Raw genomic sequence first — 17,506 nt, 5'->3', positions numbered from 1 at the left:
ATGTTAAATTCCCAGTACCAAAAGAAAAAAAATGTTTTTCCCATTAGTTTAGGTTTCATAGCCTACAACTAAACAGATATAAAAATAGGTACATGAAAGAATAAAGAGAAAAGATAAGATTTTCATCATTAAGTGTGGGGCTGTCTACAGTTCAGGGATCTTGTCAAGACAGAAAACATGGAGAAAATGGTATTAGCAGAAGAGGTATTTTTAAATATTCCTAAGAACTATGTCAACTATTGCATCTTTATACTTAATGAATTTTTATTTTCATCTTAATAGGGTTTCTCTCTTATTAGTTATAAAAATTATTAAAAAATAAAGGCAAATGGACAAAAATGACTTAAATTTCATAGCCCACTATGCTAAAGCAAAAGATAACTGCAGTACTGGTACTATAATTAATATCAATAATAGAAATAACAATGTTCAACCATATATAAAAATCAATATTACTCAGAAACAAGCATTATATTTAAATTTCAATGCTTATGGTGCACAAACTTACTTACCATGTACATTGGGGATCCACACAGCGTTGCAGCCATCATATTACTGTGTAGGTAACGAGCAAAACCAAAATCCGCTATTTCACAAAATAAAAAGTAGAAAAACAAATGATACTTTTGGCTCACTCTTAACAAATATCATATGATTCTTTAAGATACAGGAATTGTGAAAAACAAAGAACTTACTGAATAAGTCTGCCACTGAAGTAAAAGTAGTAGCTATCTCAATTTCAACAAAGTAGTTATAATCAACTATACAATTCACTACTCAACAAGTTGTGTAACCAAGGAATACCAATCTTCCCAAGTAAAAATGCTAATACAATAAATGATTTATTAATATAGCTCTCATTAAATATCAATACCAGACACAGAATTTGAACCGTTTTCTTACTGACGGCTTCAAGTAATTTTTATACCAGAGCACCAAAAAACTGACAAAAGAAGCTGAAGTAAAATTATCTAAAAATACTGAGTCTCAGAAACATCCTTTCCATAAAGCAAAACATAGCTGTTTACCTATTTTGATGCGAATACCACTGACACTTGACTTTCTGCGATTGGCGTAAGACAACAAAATGTTCTGCGGTTTGAGATCCCTGTGGATTATTCCTTTACTGTGCAGGATTCGCATGGCAGCTGCAATCTGATGTAGAAACACTCTGATAGTATCTTCACTGAGAGTTCCTTTAGCTGGTAGAAAAGGAGTCACATAAATATTTAAGCACACAAATCAAATACCATCTGTATATTCCATCAAGAGAATTGAGTTGTGAAGGAGGGCATGAAAGGAATAAAGAACTAGGATTCATACTTATTCCTTTTTTACTTTAATAATTAAGTCTACCATGAAGGGATATAAGATTTCTCCAACATGGTAACCAAACTGATGTAAAGAGAGTTGATTTGCATTTGCATTTTTGTTTTCACTATGGTTTTTTGTTTTGTTTTCTTTTGCTTTTCCCTTCTTGTATTTACTTGCAGAAGGTATACAAACAGCTCTGAACACAAGAGGTGCTCAACAAATGCAGATCTCCTTTATAAACCTTCATGTTAGTCAAACACCTGGAATAATCGTTCTTATTTAGACTCAATCATCACATAAGCATGAATTAAAAACAGGTGAAATCTTTGTGTGGCATCTACCGCCTCTTGTACGTGACAGGGATCTGAGCTCCTCATCTTTTTCCTCATATCTTCTCTGTTGCCCCAACACCCCTGACCCTCACAGGATCTTTCATAACGAAAGATACCTTTACAAGGGGGCTGGGGCTGGGGCTCAGCAGTAGCGAGCTCGCCTAACATGTGAGAGGCGCTGGGTTGGATCCTCAGCACCACATAAAAATAAATAAATAAAATAAAGATATTGTGTCCAACTACAGCTAAAAAAATAAAAAAAAAGATACTTTTACAAACAGATATTTTCAACAATGAGAAAGTGTGCACATTATTAGAAGTATTTATTAATCATTAACTACAGCAGCATTTAGGGTAGGTAATGGCTAATAGCCTCTGTCCGGTAAGGCTGCCTTTGTTCAAATCCCAGCTCTACCCTCCCTGTGTGACCTGGAAGATGATCAATTCTCTCCCTTTTCCACACAAAGCTGATAAGAGGCTGATCACATGAGATTGTTGTGAGGATTAAATAAGATAACACCCTTAGTAATGAAGACTTCAGAAAGCCTAACTCATAATATACACTCAAATGTAGTAAGTATGCAAAGAGAAACTTTTTATTGTAATGGACCTAAACATCACAAGTCCAATTACTTGACTCCACTTTAAATAAAGTTTAAAGTGTTTAAAACCTTTGTGAACACATTTCTGCCTATACAATTTGCAGAATATGTTCTACATAACTTTTCCACATATAATTTTAAAAGGTAAAAGTTAAAACCTGGAATAAGTGTAATATTAAGGTTTAAAAACCGTTTTTAAACGACATGTCAAGTGACAAATGGTTTTAAAAATCACTATAAGGTAACAGTAAGTGTTGACAAGGAAGTGGGGGAAAAAGGCACACTCTTAAATTGCTGGTGGGACTGCAAATTGGTGCAACCAATCTGGAAAGCAGTATGGATATTCCTTAGAAAACTTGGAATGGAACCATCATTTGACCCTGCTATCCCACTCCTCGTTTATACCCAAAGGACTTAAAAACAGCATAATACAGTGATGCAGCCACATCAATGTTTATAGCAGCACAATTCACAATAGCTAAATTGTGGAACCAACCTTATGCCCTTCAATAGATGAATGAATAAAGAAACTGTGGTATAAATACACAATGGAATATTATTCAGTCTTAAAAAGATAATAAAATCATGGCATTTGCAAGTAAATGGATGGAGCTGGAGAATATCATGCTAAGTGAGGTAAGCAAATCACAAAAAAACAAAGGCTGAATGTTTTCTCTGATAAGTAGATGCTGCTCTGTAATGGGGGTTGGGGGAAGCATGGGAGGAATGAAGGAACTTTGTATAGGGCAAAGGGGAGGGAAGGGAGGGGTTTGTGGGTAGGAAAGGTGGTACAATGAGATGGACATATTTTCCCTAGGTACATGTATAAAGACATGAATGGAGTGACTGTTCTTAGTGTACAATCAGAGAAATGAAAAACTGTGCTCCATATGTGTACTATGAATTGAAGTGCATTCTGTTGTCATGTAAAATTAGATCAAATAAATAAATTTTAAAAAAACAAATTGAAGGGCTGGGGTTGTGGCTCAGAGACAGAGCGCTCGCCTACCATGCGTGAGGCACTGGGTTCAATCCTCAGCACCACATGAAAATAAAATAAGATATTGTGTCCACCTATATCTAAAAAATAAATATTAAAAAAAAATGGGGGCCAGGGTTGTGGCTCAGCGGTAGAAAGCTTGCTGATCATGCGTGAGGCACTGGGTTTGATCCTGGCACCACATAAAAAAATAAACAAAATAAAGGCATTGTGTCCATCTACAACTAAAAAATATTTTTAAAATGGCATTAATAAAAACAGATAAAACCAAAAAAACTCACTTTAAGGGCTGGGGGTATAGCTCAGTTCGTAGAGTGCTTGCCTTGCATGCACAAGGCCCTGGATTCAATCCCCAGCATCACAAGAAAAAAAAAAATCACTTTAATATCACCAGGCATGATTGCACACACCTATAATCTCAGCAACTAAGGAGGCTGAAGCAGAAGGATCACAAGTTCAAGGCCAGCTTCAGCAATTTAGTGAGACCTTGCCTCAAAGTAAAATATCAAAAAAGATTGGGGATGTAGCTCAATGGTAAAAGTACCTATGGGTTCAATCCTCAGTACCAAAAATAAAATAAAACCACTTTAATGACATACTGACATTTATGTTCTTAATATCTTCAGATAAAACAAATCAACATAAATTTTACCAAATATTTTTCCTGTGAGGACTGTTCTTAACTTGTCCTCCGTCTTTTTATTCTCTGGGGCTCTTGTCCTGATGTTCAATGTTAAAAAAACAACAAACAAAAATATATAAAAATGAAATCTATATTATTCTTGGAAAAGAACAGAGTTAAGAATTTGAGCCAAGCACAGGAGCTCATGTCTATAAACTAGGAACTCAGGAGGCTAACAGGAGGATTGCAAGTTCTGGGCCAGGCTCAGCAATTTAGCAAGGCCGTATGCAACTTAGTAAGACCCTGTTTCAAAATAAAAAATAAAAAAAGGTTTGGTGTCAACATACCTTATATATAATCAGAGATATGATAAATTATTGTATAATGATGTATTAAGAATTATAATGATAATAAATAAAAAGTCATTTAAAAAAATAATCTAAGCAGATAGAGGCTACAGGTGCTATTGTTAATGCTTGAGGGGTAATTTTTTCTTTTCATTATAGTTTTTAAGGTTATATATAAAAAAAAATTAGAATTTGGCCATTAGCAGGAGAAGAGAACAAGATGAGGAGAAAAAGAAGACAGTGAAAATGTTACTGGAGATTACAAAAGAGTGCAGAGAGTGTACAGGGGCAAAGTAAAACAAGTGGAGGATCATGGAACTTTAAGCCAATCAAATACCCAGTTTAGGTATTAGGCAATAGTATAGGCTTATAAATGAAAAGGCATTCTTTTGAGTCATATTTCTAATACTCAAATATCTGTTTACTGATTTATTTATAAAAAAAATAAATATAAATATAAAAAATACTGATTTATTTATAAAAAAATAAAAATAAATATAAAAAAATAAATAAATATTAAAAAAATAAATAAATATAAAAAATAAATATTAAAAAAAAAAAAAAGGGCTAGCGTTGTGGCTCACTGGTTAAGCGCCCATGGGTTCAACTCCCATTCCCAGTACCCCCCAAAAATGAATAATTTAGAGTACAGAGCTGGGGTGAAACTTAGTAGAGCACCTGCTTAGTATGTGTGAGGCCCTGGGTTCATCCTCAGCACTGCAAAAAAAAAAAAAAAAAGAAATACAAAAAAAGAAAAAAAATTTAGAACACATTCTTTCAGATCTACTTTCTTGTAAATGTCAACATACACATTACCTCATATTAGCTAGTGGGGTAAATCAATGATGTTTTATTTAAAATTACATTCCAACAAAATGGATATCACATCTTTTTCATTTTACTCATTTATAATTTCAGTTTGGGGCTTAGAATAATTTAGCTACTTTAAAATTACTGCAGGTGCTTAAAACTTATATCTATGTCCTGTGACATAACATTGAATATACCTGAAATTTATCTGATTCAGAGTCCAAATTCTAACACTTATCCCATGAGGAATAAAAACAACTACCAACTTGGGGCTGGGGTTATGGCTCAGCAGTAGAGTGCTCGCCTCGCATGTGCAAGGCCTTGGGTTCGATCCTTAGCACTTCATAAAAATTAATTAATTACAACTACAAAAAAATAAATACTTAAAAAAACAATGACCAACTTTAAGCTGTTTCAAACACAATTCTGGAAACTGAAATTCTCACTTCAAAAACAGCAAAGGCAGTGACAATGTCAAAACTATTTTGAATGAATTCTTGAGGAAATTAACATTAAAAGAGTAGGCTCAGCTATAGATGCCACACTTAGAATACTATAATGTTAAAACACAGTTTAGTAATTAATTTAGAAATTTTTTTAAGCTTCCAATTGACAGAATTTATTTTCTATCTTTTGAAATTGTGAATTTTTATTTATCAGAGCAAATAAAAGGTTTGAATGATCATGTTATCATACAATGGCAGTCGACCTTCCAGACATTCCAGACCTTGCAAACCAGAGCTCTGTGATAGAAATGCCATGTGAACCATACATGTAACTTTAAATCTTCTAGTAGTTATATTTTTAAAAGTGGAAAGAAGCCAGGAGAGGTGGTACACACCTGTAATCCCAGCAACTGGGGAGGCTGGGGCAGGAGGATTACTAGTTCAAAGCCAGCCTCAGCAACTTAGTGTGACCCTGTCTCAAAATAAAAAACAAGAGCTGGGTTGTGGCTCCGCGATAGAGTGCTCACCTAGCACCTGTGAGGCACTGGGTTCGATCCTCAGCACCACATAAAAATAAATGAAATAAAAGTATTGTGTCCAACTACAACTAAAAATAAATATTACAAAAAAAATTAAAATAAAGGTATTGCGTCCATCTACAACTAAAAAGTATTTTTTTTAAATAAAAAGGGGAGAACTGGGGATATAGCTCAGTTGGTACAGTGCTTGCCTCACATGCATAAGACTATGGGTTCAATTCCTAGCACCACCAAAAAAATAAATAAATAAAATAAATAGAAAGGGGGTGCCAGGGTGTGGCTCAATGGTACAGCATTTACTAGCCTAGCATACATGAGACACTGGGTTTGATCCCTGGTACCACATAAAAATGAAAACAAATAAAAGAATAAAAAATAGTAATAAATAAATGAATACAAAGGGCTAGAGATGTGGCTCAATGGTTAAGTGGCCCTGGGTTTAATCCTTGGTACCAAAAAAAGGAAAGAAAGATGAAATTAACATATTTAACCCAATACATCCAAAATTTTAACTTGGAATGATATCCAAAAATTACTGAGATTTAATCATTATTTTGTTCTATTTAAGTGCTAAAAACTCAGTATGCATTTTACACTTATAGCACAAATGAATTTAGCCACAGTTCAAGACCCCATGTGGTCAGTGGCTACTGTGTCAGACAATGCAACTGCAGGCAATTTCTTAAAGACCATAACATTTTTTATGTCTTTAGAAGTATTTTTAAGCTATAGGAGATCCCCTTATGGACTATGACAGAGAAGTTCTGGAAAGAGGTTAAAAAAACAAAAATTACACAGCAATTAAGTGATATAAATATTAGAACTAGAACTATGATTGCCTGGTTAATTCCAACATTCAAACTCCACTATTTGGTCCCCTGATTTAACAATACTATTCTGATTTCTAAACACCAGAGTTCAACATCAAGTACATAACTGTCAAAATTAATTTAAATCTGCTTCACTGGATAACATGCTTGTATTGTTTATAAAGCAAACTCTAAGCTGATTAAGTACTGTAAGCTGATATAAGTACCACTTGGTCTGACCCTAGCACAAAGATGTCTGTACCAAGAACTCTTAGGATGTCAAGGAACACAAGATTCAGAGACAGACAGCAAGACAGAGCAAGGTGCTTCCTAGCTTCAACTTCTTTCACTGATAGTGAACCGAAGTACTCATCTTACTGCATTCTATCTACTCAAGAAAGACATTTTGAAAACATCATTTTATAAATTGACAGATTTTTTTTAATCTATCAAATTCAGGACAATAGTTACCTATAGATGAAAGATGGGAATGGAACTGCAGGAGGACTTACAAGAAGTTTTAACTGTATTTATAATTCTTTTTTAATTTGGAGTGTATACCAGTGTACTTTGTTATTCTTTACACAGATTGTGAATGTGGGCAATATTCTATATTTTAAAGGGTTGTTTTTTTGTTTTGTTTTGTTTGTTTGAGTCATTGTTAATTGCACTCCCTGGCTGTTAGGTAAAATCAAACTTTTATATATATATATATTTTTTTTAGTTGTAGAAAAACACAATATCTTTATTTTTATTTATTTATTTTTATGTGGTGCTGGAGATCGTACTCAGGGTCTCATGCGTGCAAGGCAAGCACTCTACCACTGAGCTACAACCCCAGCCCAAATCAAACATTTTTAATAAATTGTTTCTCTTTTATAAATTGTCCATTTTGTGTGTATATTCACTAGCCTTAACGCTTTTACCACCAATTGCTACAATCTGTTTATAGGTTGAACGTATTAACCTCTTACTTTCATTTTGCATATTTCCCTTGCAATTTTTAAGTGATAAACAAATAGATATTAGCCTCCTATATAGCATCATTAAAATAAAATACTTTGGGGGTACACAATTTGATCTGAATGCTTCAAACCTTATATGTATGCATTTTGGGTACAAAATTTCAAGCACCTTGTCACATTTAATCCATTATAATGCTATTGAATTTTGTTGGGTTTATTATAAGAAATAGTTTCTTGGATACATTCTTCCCCTACAAATTTTTTATTTTATTTTTTAATTTTGGGTTGCTAGTGGCAACATCTTCAAGTCTTTTTGTTCAATTGCAGAACAAGGGATTGGATCCAAGGGTGCTGGCACTACCATTAAGCCACATCCCCAGCCATTTTTATTGTTTATTGAGACAGGGTCTCATTAAGTTTATCAGGCTGGCCTCGAACTTGTGATCTTCCTGTTTCATCCTTCCAAGTTGCTAGGAATACAGGCATGTCACTGTGGCAAGCTGAAATTTTTGTTTCTTGTTTTGGTGCTGGCAATTAACCCCAGCCTTCATTCATGTAGGCAAGCACTATACAACTGAGCTAAATCCCCAGCCCCTCCAATAAAGTCTTTTGAAGGAGAGAGATTCTATTTGGTTCCTTTCCTCCTGGGGAAAGGATCCCCTTTCTGTTTTTTTTTTTGTTGTTGTTGTTGTTGTTGTTGTTGTTGTTGTTTTTTTAGAGAGAGAGAATTTTTTAATATTTATTTTTTAGTTTTCGGCAGACACAACATCTTTGTTTGTATGTGGTGCTGAGGATCGAACCCAGACCGCACGCATGCCAGGCGAGCGCGCTACCGCTTGAGCCACATCCCCAGCCCCATGGATCCCCTTTCTCACTACCAACAGAGACAGCAAAAAAAGGTAACTATATGTAAATAAATATGAAAAAAACTCACAATAAACAACAACTAATCAGCAAAGTGACTATGAATTAAACAAATAACACAAATATTTATCGGTTGTTTCTACACAAGTGCAGGAAAAAGACAGCATATTTCAGAACCATCTCTGAGGATTAAACAGACTGCAATATTATCTTTATTGAACATTCTCACACATACAAAATTACCTTGCAAATAATCTGCCAGGTCTCCACCATTGCAATACTGATACACAAAAGAAAAAGTAATTAAAATTAAGATAGCAATTCAAGATAAACTCAATCTATTCTAAGTCAAATTTGCATATAAATGTCATCAAAAACATCATAATCAAAATTTTAATTTTTCATATTCTTATAAAGTAGAATCTAAATCACCAAATCAATTTTATTAATTTAAAATTTCTTTTTTTGAGGGGGGCATACTGGGGGTTAAACTCAGGGGCACTCGACCACTGAGCCATATCCCCAGCCCTATTTTGTATTTTATTTAGAGACAGGGTCTCACTGAGTTGCTTAGTGCCTCACTTTTGCCAAGGTTGGCTTTGAACCCATGATCCTCCTGCCTCAGCCTCCCAAGCCACTGGGATTATAGGTGTGCACCACCATGCCCAGCTAATTTAAAATTAATAATAATAAACTAGTGTCAATTTAAAAGTACAAATTAATCAAAATGAATTTGAAATGAATTCAATGGAAACTTGTATAATACCTACCTCCATCACCAGAAAGACAGAGTTCGGCAATTCCTAAAAAGTAAACATATTAAATATCACACTCAAAAAAACTAAATGCCAAATTTAAAATAATGATACTTTAAAAACACACTTGATCATTATTAAATTAATAAAGTGAACACACAAAATCTATCAGAAATTGAAATGAAAAGTCCCAATACAATGATTTAAGCACCTCCTCATCAAAGTCAAAGCAAAGTTTGATAACTAGGACACAATTTATCAAGAAATTCAATTCTGTTTATGAAAAAAACTAAAGAGCAATTCATCTTTTGATGACGACTAACCTAAAACAATATCTCAGACAAAAAGCATGGTAAATTTACTAATTATGAAAAAGGGAAAGATTCTTGGGTCCTTAGGGAAATAGTTGCACTTTGTAAAGTATGAGTTGGGGGCTGGGGTTATAGCTCAGTGGGTAGAGCACTCACTTCACACGTGTGAGGCATTGATTCAAGCCTCAGCACCACATAAAAATAAAATAAAGGTACTGTGTTCATCTACTATAAAAAAATTTTTTTTTAAAGTATGAGGTGGGCAGCAAAATGACTTATAATCCTTCTTAGTAACTCCAAACATATTCTTTTTAGTCTGATTTCTAGAACACATGACTCAGGATGCACTGTTCTTTTCTCCTGGTTTTTATGTTTACTTGGGGCAATCACATAATCAGGCAAATTGTTGGCAAAAAAGGTTCATCAGATGTTACACCAAGATATGTTCCAAGGTTGTAAGGAACTAATTTGAGAAATTTTACAAAATCCTTCAAATATATATATATAGCTCCAGGTCTGTTTCTTGAGTAAATAATTCAAAGACTGATTAGCTGGCTCTTCAATGACAATTTTTATAACGTTAACTAGATTTTAAATTGGGTCTCCCTTGGGTTTAAGCCTATGCTCAAATGTGATTCAAAATATAGTGCTTCCAGGTAGTACCTGGTTTCACCAAGATCCTAAAATCAAAAGATAAAGTATTCAGTGGGAAAAGGAAGAGGGCAGGGCAGAAGGGGGGCAATTTAGAGCAGTAGTACTCAGAGTTGGTTCAAAGATCAACAGAAGAGGTCAAATTCCCATTTTGGTAGATATTCACAATTTAACAGGTATACCTAACTATTTAGTTTTCTCCATTAATTCACTATCTAATAAACAATTATCAATAATTATCTCACACTAGCCCACTAGTTAACTACAGAAATTAATGGAAGAATTTGAAAAGGTTTAAAGCAATTCTACAAAGGTAATTTTGTCTGCTGAACCTAATAAAAAAAACTCTGGAAGCTGAGGTGTAGCTCAGTATTATTGGGTTTCATCCCCAGCACCTCCAAAAAAAAAGAAAAGCAACAAAAACTAGATGTCCATTTTTAGGTCCTCTTTATTTCACCTTTATAATAATTCAAATTTACAAAAGTCATCCAAATCAGTAATATAAACTAGTGCTTCCTGACAGCTGGTATAGATAGCATTCTTCCCTGCAACAAGGAGCAACACAAAAACTGCCATGCAGTTACCACAGGTCCAAATGCTGCAATTCAAAACACCTCAATGTAAAAGTATGTCTATAAAAAACTCAGGACTGGAACTGAGTTGTAGTTCAGTGGTAGAGCACTTGCCTAATATGTGTGAGGCACTAGGTTCAATTCTCAGTACCACATATAAATAAATGAATAAAATAAAGGTTCATCAACATCTAAAAAAATTTAAAAAATAAAAACTCAGGATGATTTGCTAAACATTTCTCAAGAAGACTAATAAATAATCAAAATACATTCTGCCCAATCGATGCTTTGATCCAAGAGGTATGCAGAAGTTCACAAGAATGGAGATGCCATTTTCTGTTAAGGAAGGAGGAGCCAGTTTCTACCATAGCAGAACCCCAAACTGAAAAGTCTACAAAACTAGCTTGACTTCCTAACAGCAGGGCTCCACTGACAAATCAGAAAGGAGGCGAGAACAGCCAGCACCCAAAAGCTGAGAAGATCAAATTTCTAAGAAATAAATGCTTCCTCACATCAGAAATGAAAACAAAATATATTTATAAGAGTTAAATCATCTTTACTGCGAACCAAATAGTTTTCCTCACAAAACCTGATGAAACCCAAACCAAATATCATGTAATCCTTAAAATAATGAAAAATCATTCAACATTGACAACTTTCAATAATATTTTCTTCTTCTCAAGTATAAAGTACAATATTATCTCAAATCAGTGTTGCTTACTCATGTAACAGTACCATATCCAAATACTACAGAGAAAAGAGAGCTAGGAATTCTTAAGAGAGGCTCAACAGCCATAAATAACTTCCACTCACAACAGAAGAGGTCAAATTCCCATTTTGGTAGGTATTCACAATTTAAGAGGTATACCCAACTATTCAGTTTTCTCCACTTATTCACTATTTAATAAATAATAAATTAAATATCCTGATCTCTCATGCACACCTCCTTTTGTCCACCTTCAAAGCCGTGAAGATCTCATTCTTTTCTCTTGAATACCCCCTCCTTTTAGGCCCCCCTTTACAAAATAGTGCATTTTTAAAAATGAAATACATAAGTAATATGGAACATGGGTCACTATAAGAGACAGGAAAGAGTTAATAAAGAAAAAAGAAAATGTTCTTTTTCTTAACAGAATCAGTCAAGTCACTTATAGACAAATTGAAACAACTGGTATTGGGACACCAAAGAACTTCAAAGAGAGGGACTTGTATAATCAGAAAGACTGAGAAGTGAATCAGAACACCAAGAATTTGCCATGGCTACACACTTCACATAAATTCTCCTTTCCTGATACCTAGAAATCCTCATTCTCTGCTTCTCTCCACACCTCCAACCCCCAAAATTAAAGACATAGAACTTACACTCCATCATTTCCCTACTCAAACTCCTTAATAACTAAGAATTAAAACCTATAAGAGTTAAAACCTAGTTACTGAGCTGGGGATATAGCTCAGTTGGTAGAGTGCTTGTCTTGCATACACAAAGCCCTGGGTTCAATCCCCAGCACCACCAAAAAAAAAAGCATAAAACCTAATTACTAAAAACCAAAAAGAGATATTATGAACAATTGTAAGCCAATGTGAAAAACACAAAATGATAAGAGAACATTTGAGAAAGCTCTTAGCTATTAAAGAAATTGAACTGAAATTTAAAACCTTTCTACAAAGAAATTCCCAAGATTCAATGTAATCTCAATCAAAATCCTAGAATGTTTTGGTTCTATGGAGACTGAAAAGTTGATTCTAAAATTTATGTGAAAATGGAAAATGTCAAAAATAACCAAATGTAATCTAGAAGAATAAAAACAAAAATTGAAAGACTTATCACTATGTTTCAAGGCTTAACTATAGTAAGAAAAAAACAATGGTAAAATCCTGGAGTTAGAGAGTTTAGAAATGAGCCCACACATATGTGGCTATTCATTTATGACAAAGGAAACACTACCAGACAAAAGGAAAAGGGTATCTAGGTCAATAAATGGTTATAGGTCAAATGGCTGCCCATTTGTAAATGTGACTAAATCCTGACCTCTATTTCATGCCAAACATAAAAATCACTTCCTGGTGGATGGCAGAGCTAAATGTGAATGGCAAAACAATAAAGACTAGAAAAAAATACAGAATATCTTCATGACTGTAGGGTAGATAAAGTCTTCTTAACTATGACACAAACAACTAAATACAAAAGGAAAATAAACAATAACGTGGACTACACTGAAATCAAGAATTTCTGTTCATTAAAATAAACCACTAATAGAGTAAAAAGGAAAGTTACAGTGTGGGATAAGTCACCTCAAATACATATGTCTGGTAAGACTCAAATTCACAATAATATAAAGAAATACAGGGGCCAGAGTTGTGGCTCAGTGATAGAGTGCTGGCCTCACATGTGTGAGGCACTGGGTTCGATTCTCAGCACCGCATATAAATAAATAAATAAAGTCCCTAAACAACTAAAAATATATATTAAAAGAATATACTTTAGGGTCTAAATTGCTCAGGCTGGACTCAAGCTTGCTATCTTAGACTCCCAAATCACTAAATATTACAAGAATATGCCGCCATGACTGGCTAAACTCCAACAAATTAATAACAAAAAGGCAACTCAGTGGAAAAACAGGCAAGATATTTCCAGATTAATTTCAAAAAAAAAAGAAGATATTTATTTATTGGTACTGGTGATTGAACCTAGAGGTACTCTGCCATTGAGCTATATCCCCAAGCCCTTTTATATCTTTTATTTTAAGATAGGATCTCACTAAGTAGTTCAAGGCCTCACTAAATTGTTGAGGCTGGCCTTAAACTTGTGATCCTCCTGCCTCAGCCTCCCAAACTGCTGAAATTACAGGTGTCAGCCACCACACCCAGCATCAAAAAGATAATTTATGGCTAATAAACATACAAAATGTGCTCAAATCAGTAGTCAACAGGAAAATGCAAATGAAAATCATAATTAATGTCTAAAATTGCCAAGTGTTGGCAAGGATGTGAAGCAACCAAACTGTCAAACATCTGCTAGTAGGAGTACAAAGCAATTCACTGGCAGTATCCACTAAAGTTGGGCCCCCACATGCCCTATGATCTAGAAATTATTCTCCTAGAGACTGTCCCTAGCTATACTTATTTCAGCACAGAAGAATGGTGAAGGGGAAACTAAAGGAGAAACCACAGCAACAAGCTGTTTTCACTGCTCCTATGAACTTCTTAAGGGGGCGCTGAGGTGGAGAGAAACTAAAAATGCTATAAAATCAAGAAGGAGGTCAATTTGGAAAAATGTAAAGTCAGGACCAATTGAAAAGAAAAAAAAAATGTTTAACTAGGGATGTACCTCAGTGGTAGAGTGCTTGCCTAGCAGGCTCAGGGCCCTGGTGTCATCCCCAACATGGGGGATGAAAAAAATAATATAAAGTTGCATGCTTCCAAAGAATGTTTAGTGTATGTATACTTGCATACATGCATTAACAAAGGAAAAAAAGGGCTGGGGTTGTGGCTCAGTGGCAGAGAGCTTGCCTTGCACATGTGAGGCACTGGGTTTGATCCTCAGCACCACATAAAAATAAATAAGCAAAATAAAAATATTGTGTCCATGTATAACTAAAATAAAAAAACAAAGGAAAAAAGAAAGCCCAGGTCAATGGTGTACAACTGTAATCCCAGCTTCTTGGGAGGCTGAAGCAGGAGGATTACAAATTCAAAACCAGCCTGGGCAACCCAGCAAAACCCCATCTCAAAAACATGGGTGTAGCTCAGTGTTAGACTGCTTGCTTTGCATGCAAAGGCCCTGGGTTCAAAAGAAAGAGAGGGGAGGAAAAAGAGGGGAAGGGGGCAGGGAGTGAGAGAGAAAAAAAGAAAAAAAAAATCTTTATAAAAGCATATACAGGGGTTGTGGCTCAGCAGTAGAGCATTCACCTAGCCGTGCAAGGCGCTGGGTCCGATCCTCAGTTCCACATAAAAGTAAATAAATAAAATAAAGGTATTGTGTCTAACTACAACTAAAAAAAATATTAAAATAAAAAAAAAGCATATATAGGGCTAGGGATGTGGCTCAAGCGGTAGCGCGCTCACCTGGCATGAGCGGGTCGCTGGGTTCGATCCTCAGCACCACATAAAAATAAAATAAAGATGTTGTGTCCACCAAAAACTAAAAAATAAATATTAAAAAAAATTCTCTCTCTTAAAAAAAAGCATATACATAAACTTTAGAGAGATCTCCAAAACTGATGGCCAGTAAAAATGATGTTCTTTCAAGTTGATAAAAGTACAAATTGGTCTGGCTGTGTTAATGGAACTTTGGCTTTTACTCTGACAGAAATGAGGAACCAGTGCTAAAGGAGGAGTGTACCCTGATTTGCATTAGCAAAATCATTTTGATAAAAACGTTGAGAATAATACTCTTCGGAGGATGGAAGCAAAGGAACAGAAACAGGTATCACAGGCAGTATTTCAAAAAATGTTTTCACAATTCACATTTCTGTAACTGGCACAAGAGACTATCTCACACTATTCTGTTCTCAACTCTACCAGTGAGAACCACTGCACTTTTAAAAAATATTTTTGGGGGCTGGGGATGTGGCTCAAGCGGTAGCATGCTCGCCTGGCATGCATGCGGCCCAGGTTCGATCCTCAGCACCACAAACAAACAAAGATGTTGTGTCCACCGAAAACTAAAAAATAAATATTAAAAAATTCTCTCTCATATTCTCTCTCTCTCTCTATCTATCTATCTTTAAAAATATATATATATTTTTTGGGGGGGGGGTTTAGTTGTAGTTGAACACAATACTTTTATTTTTAAGTGGTGCTTAGGATCAAACCCTGAACCCCACACATGCTAGGCGAGTACTCTACCACTGAGCCACAATCCCAGCCCGACTGCACATTTTAATTTCACCAATTGATTCGGTGAGAAATGACATCTCACTGTAACTTTGATTTACATTTCCCCCAAGTCCTTGTTTGTGAGTATAAATACGTATACTTATTAGTCATTTTATTTTTCTTATGAGAACCAATAATTTACATCCTTTGCTTATTTTCTCTTTGGATTATCTTTATCAATTTGAGAGAATTTGTACACTTTAGATATCAGCCTATGGCTGTCATGTTGTAAATATTTTCTCAAATTATTTTTTTGATAAATTTTTTGTAGTTGTAGATGGACAGATGCTTTTGTTTATTTTTATATGGTGCTTAAGTATTGAACCCAGTGAACACATGCTAAGCAAGCACTCTGCCACTAATAGAGTAAAAAGCCCCAGCTCATTCTCAAACTATTATTTGCCAATTATGCTTTTTTATACTTTCCTGAAGTATAATTTATATACACTAACACAAACTTAAATTTAAGTGTAGAGTTCAGTGAATTATAACAAATGTGTGTATATATACTGTGACTATCCTTCCAATAAAAACATGTTATATTTCCATCTCTCCAGAAAGTTCCCTTGTCTCCCTTTGACATCTGTTCCAGCTACCAAGGGGCACTTCTGTTCTGATTTTCCTCATTTCAGACACACTTGGTTAGTTCTGTCTCTTCTTAACATGCTGAGATTCGTATATGTTATATAGCATGTACTATTTGTTCCTTTTTATGGCTGCATGGTATTTTTTGCCATATAAAAAGTTAAAAAAAAAAATGTTCCTACTAAGCTATGACCCCAGCCCCCTCCCACCCCCCCCCCCTTTTTTTGAAACAGGTTCTCACTAAGTTTCCAAGGCTGGCCTCAAATGTGCAATGCTCGAAGGGCCAGTCGCCCATGCCTATAATCTCAACAGCTTGGGAGGCTGAGGCAGGTGGACTGTGATTTCAAAGCCAGCCTCATCGTCTTAGCGAGGCCCAGAGCAACTCAGCAAGACCCTGTCTCTAAACAAAATCTAAAAAAAGGATTGGGATGTGGTTCAATCCCCAGGACCCCCCCCAAAAAAAAATTCATTTGCAATCCTTCTCCTCTGTCTTCTCTTGATTTAAAATGTCTTTCTAGGGACTGGGATTGTGGCTCAGTGGTAGAGTGCTTGCCTGGCATGCACAAGGCACTGGGTTCCATCCTCAGCACCACATAAATGTAAAATAAAGATATTGTGTCCACCTAAAACTGAAAAATAAACATTAAAAAAAATAAATGTCTTTCTAGGGCTAGGGATGCAGCTCAGTGGTAGAGCACTTGCCTAACATGCATGAGGCACTGGGTTCAATCCCCAGCACATTAAAAAAAAAAAAAAACTAAATAAAGGTATTATGTCCATCTACAACTAAAAATATTTAAAAAATAAAATAAGGGGCTGAGGCTCTGGCTTAGAGGTAGAGCGTAGCATATTCAACTCTCAGCACTACATATAAATAAATAAAATAAAGGTCCATTGACGACAAAAAAATATTTTTAAAAATGTCTTTCTAACCCTTGGAGTATATATTGTCATCTAAATATCATTCTAAGTTTGTTATTATTTATGTTTCATAGTTAAGCCTTTGATTCTTTTGGAAAATGATGAGAATGCAGTTCCAACTTTATTTTTTCTCATCTATGAGTTTTGTCAGTAATCAAAAAAACAGGTAAGTACAGTATTCCT

The 17,506-nt window shown here is 34.9% G+C and overlaps 1 protein-coding gene across 1 annotated transcript in view; it reads right to left on the bottom strand.

Moving 5' to 3' along the window:
- Ulk2 (unc-51 like autophagy activating kinase 2) overlaps positions 1-17,506 on the bottom strand; it is a 102,757-nt gene that overhangs the window by 77,745 nt on the left and 7,506 nt on the right. Inside the window, exons 4-7 of the mRNA XM_076870209.1 lie at positions 9,421-9,453; positions 8,894-8,930; positions 1,029-1,202; positions 513-586 (exon numbers count right to left, since the gene is read on the bottom strand). Of these exons, the coding sequence (XP_076726324.1) occupies positions 513-586; positions 1,029-1,202; positions 8,894-8,930; positions 9,421-9,453 (318 nt within the window). The remainder of the gene's footprint in view (positions 1-512; positions 587-1,028; positions 1,203-8,893; positions 8,931-9,420; positions 9,454-17,506) is intronic.

The sequence above is a fragment of the Callospermophilus lateralis genome, chromosome 11 (assembly GCF_048772815.1).
Source record: "Callospermophilus lateralis isolate mCalLat2 chromosome 11, mCalLat2.hap1, whole genome shotgun sequence".
Taxonomy (NCBI): domain Eukaryota; kingdom Metazoa; phylum Chordata; class Mammalia; order Rodentia; family Sciuridae; genus Callospermophilus; species Callospermophilus lateralis.
The sequence above is the reverse complement of the archived record's forward strand: the minus strand, read 5'-3'. Positions and strand labels throughout refer to the sequence as shown.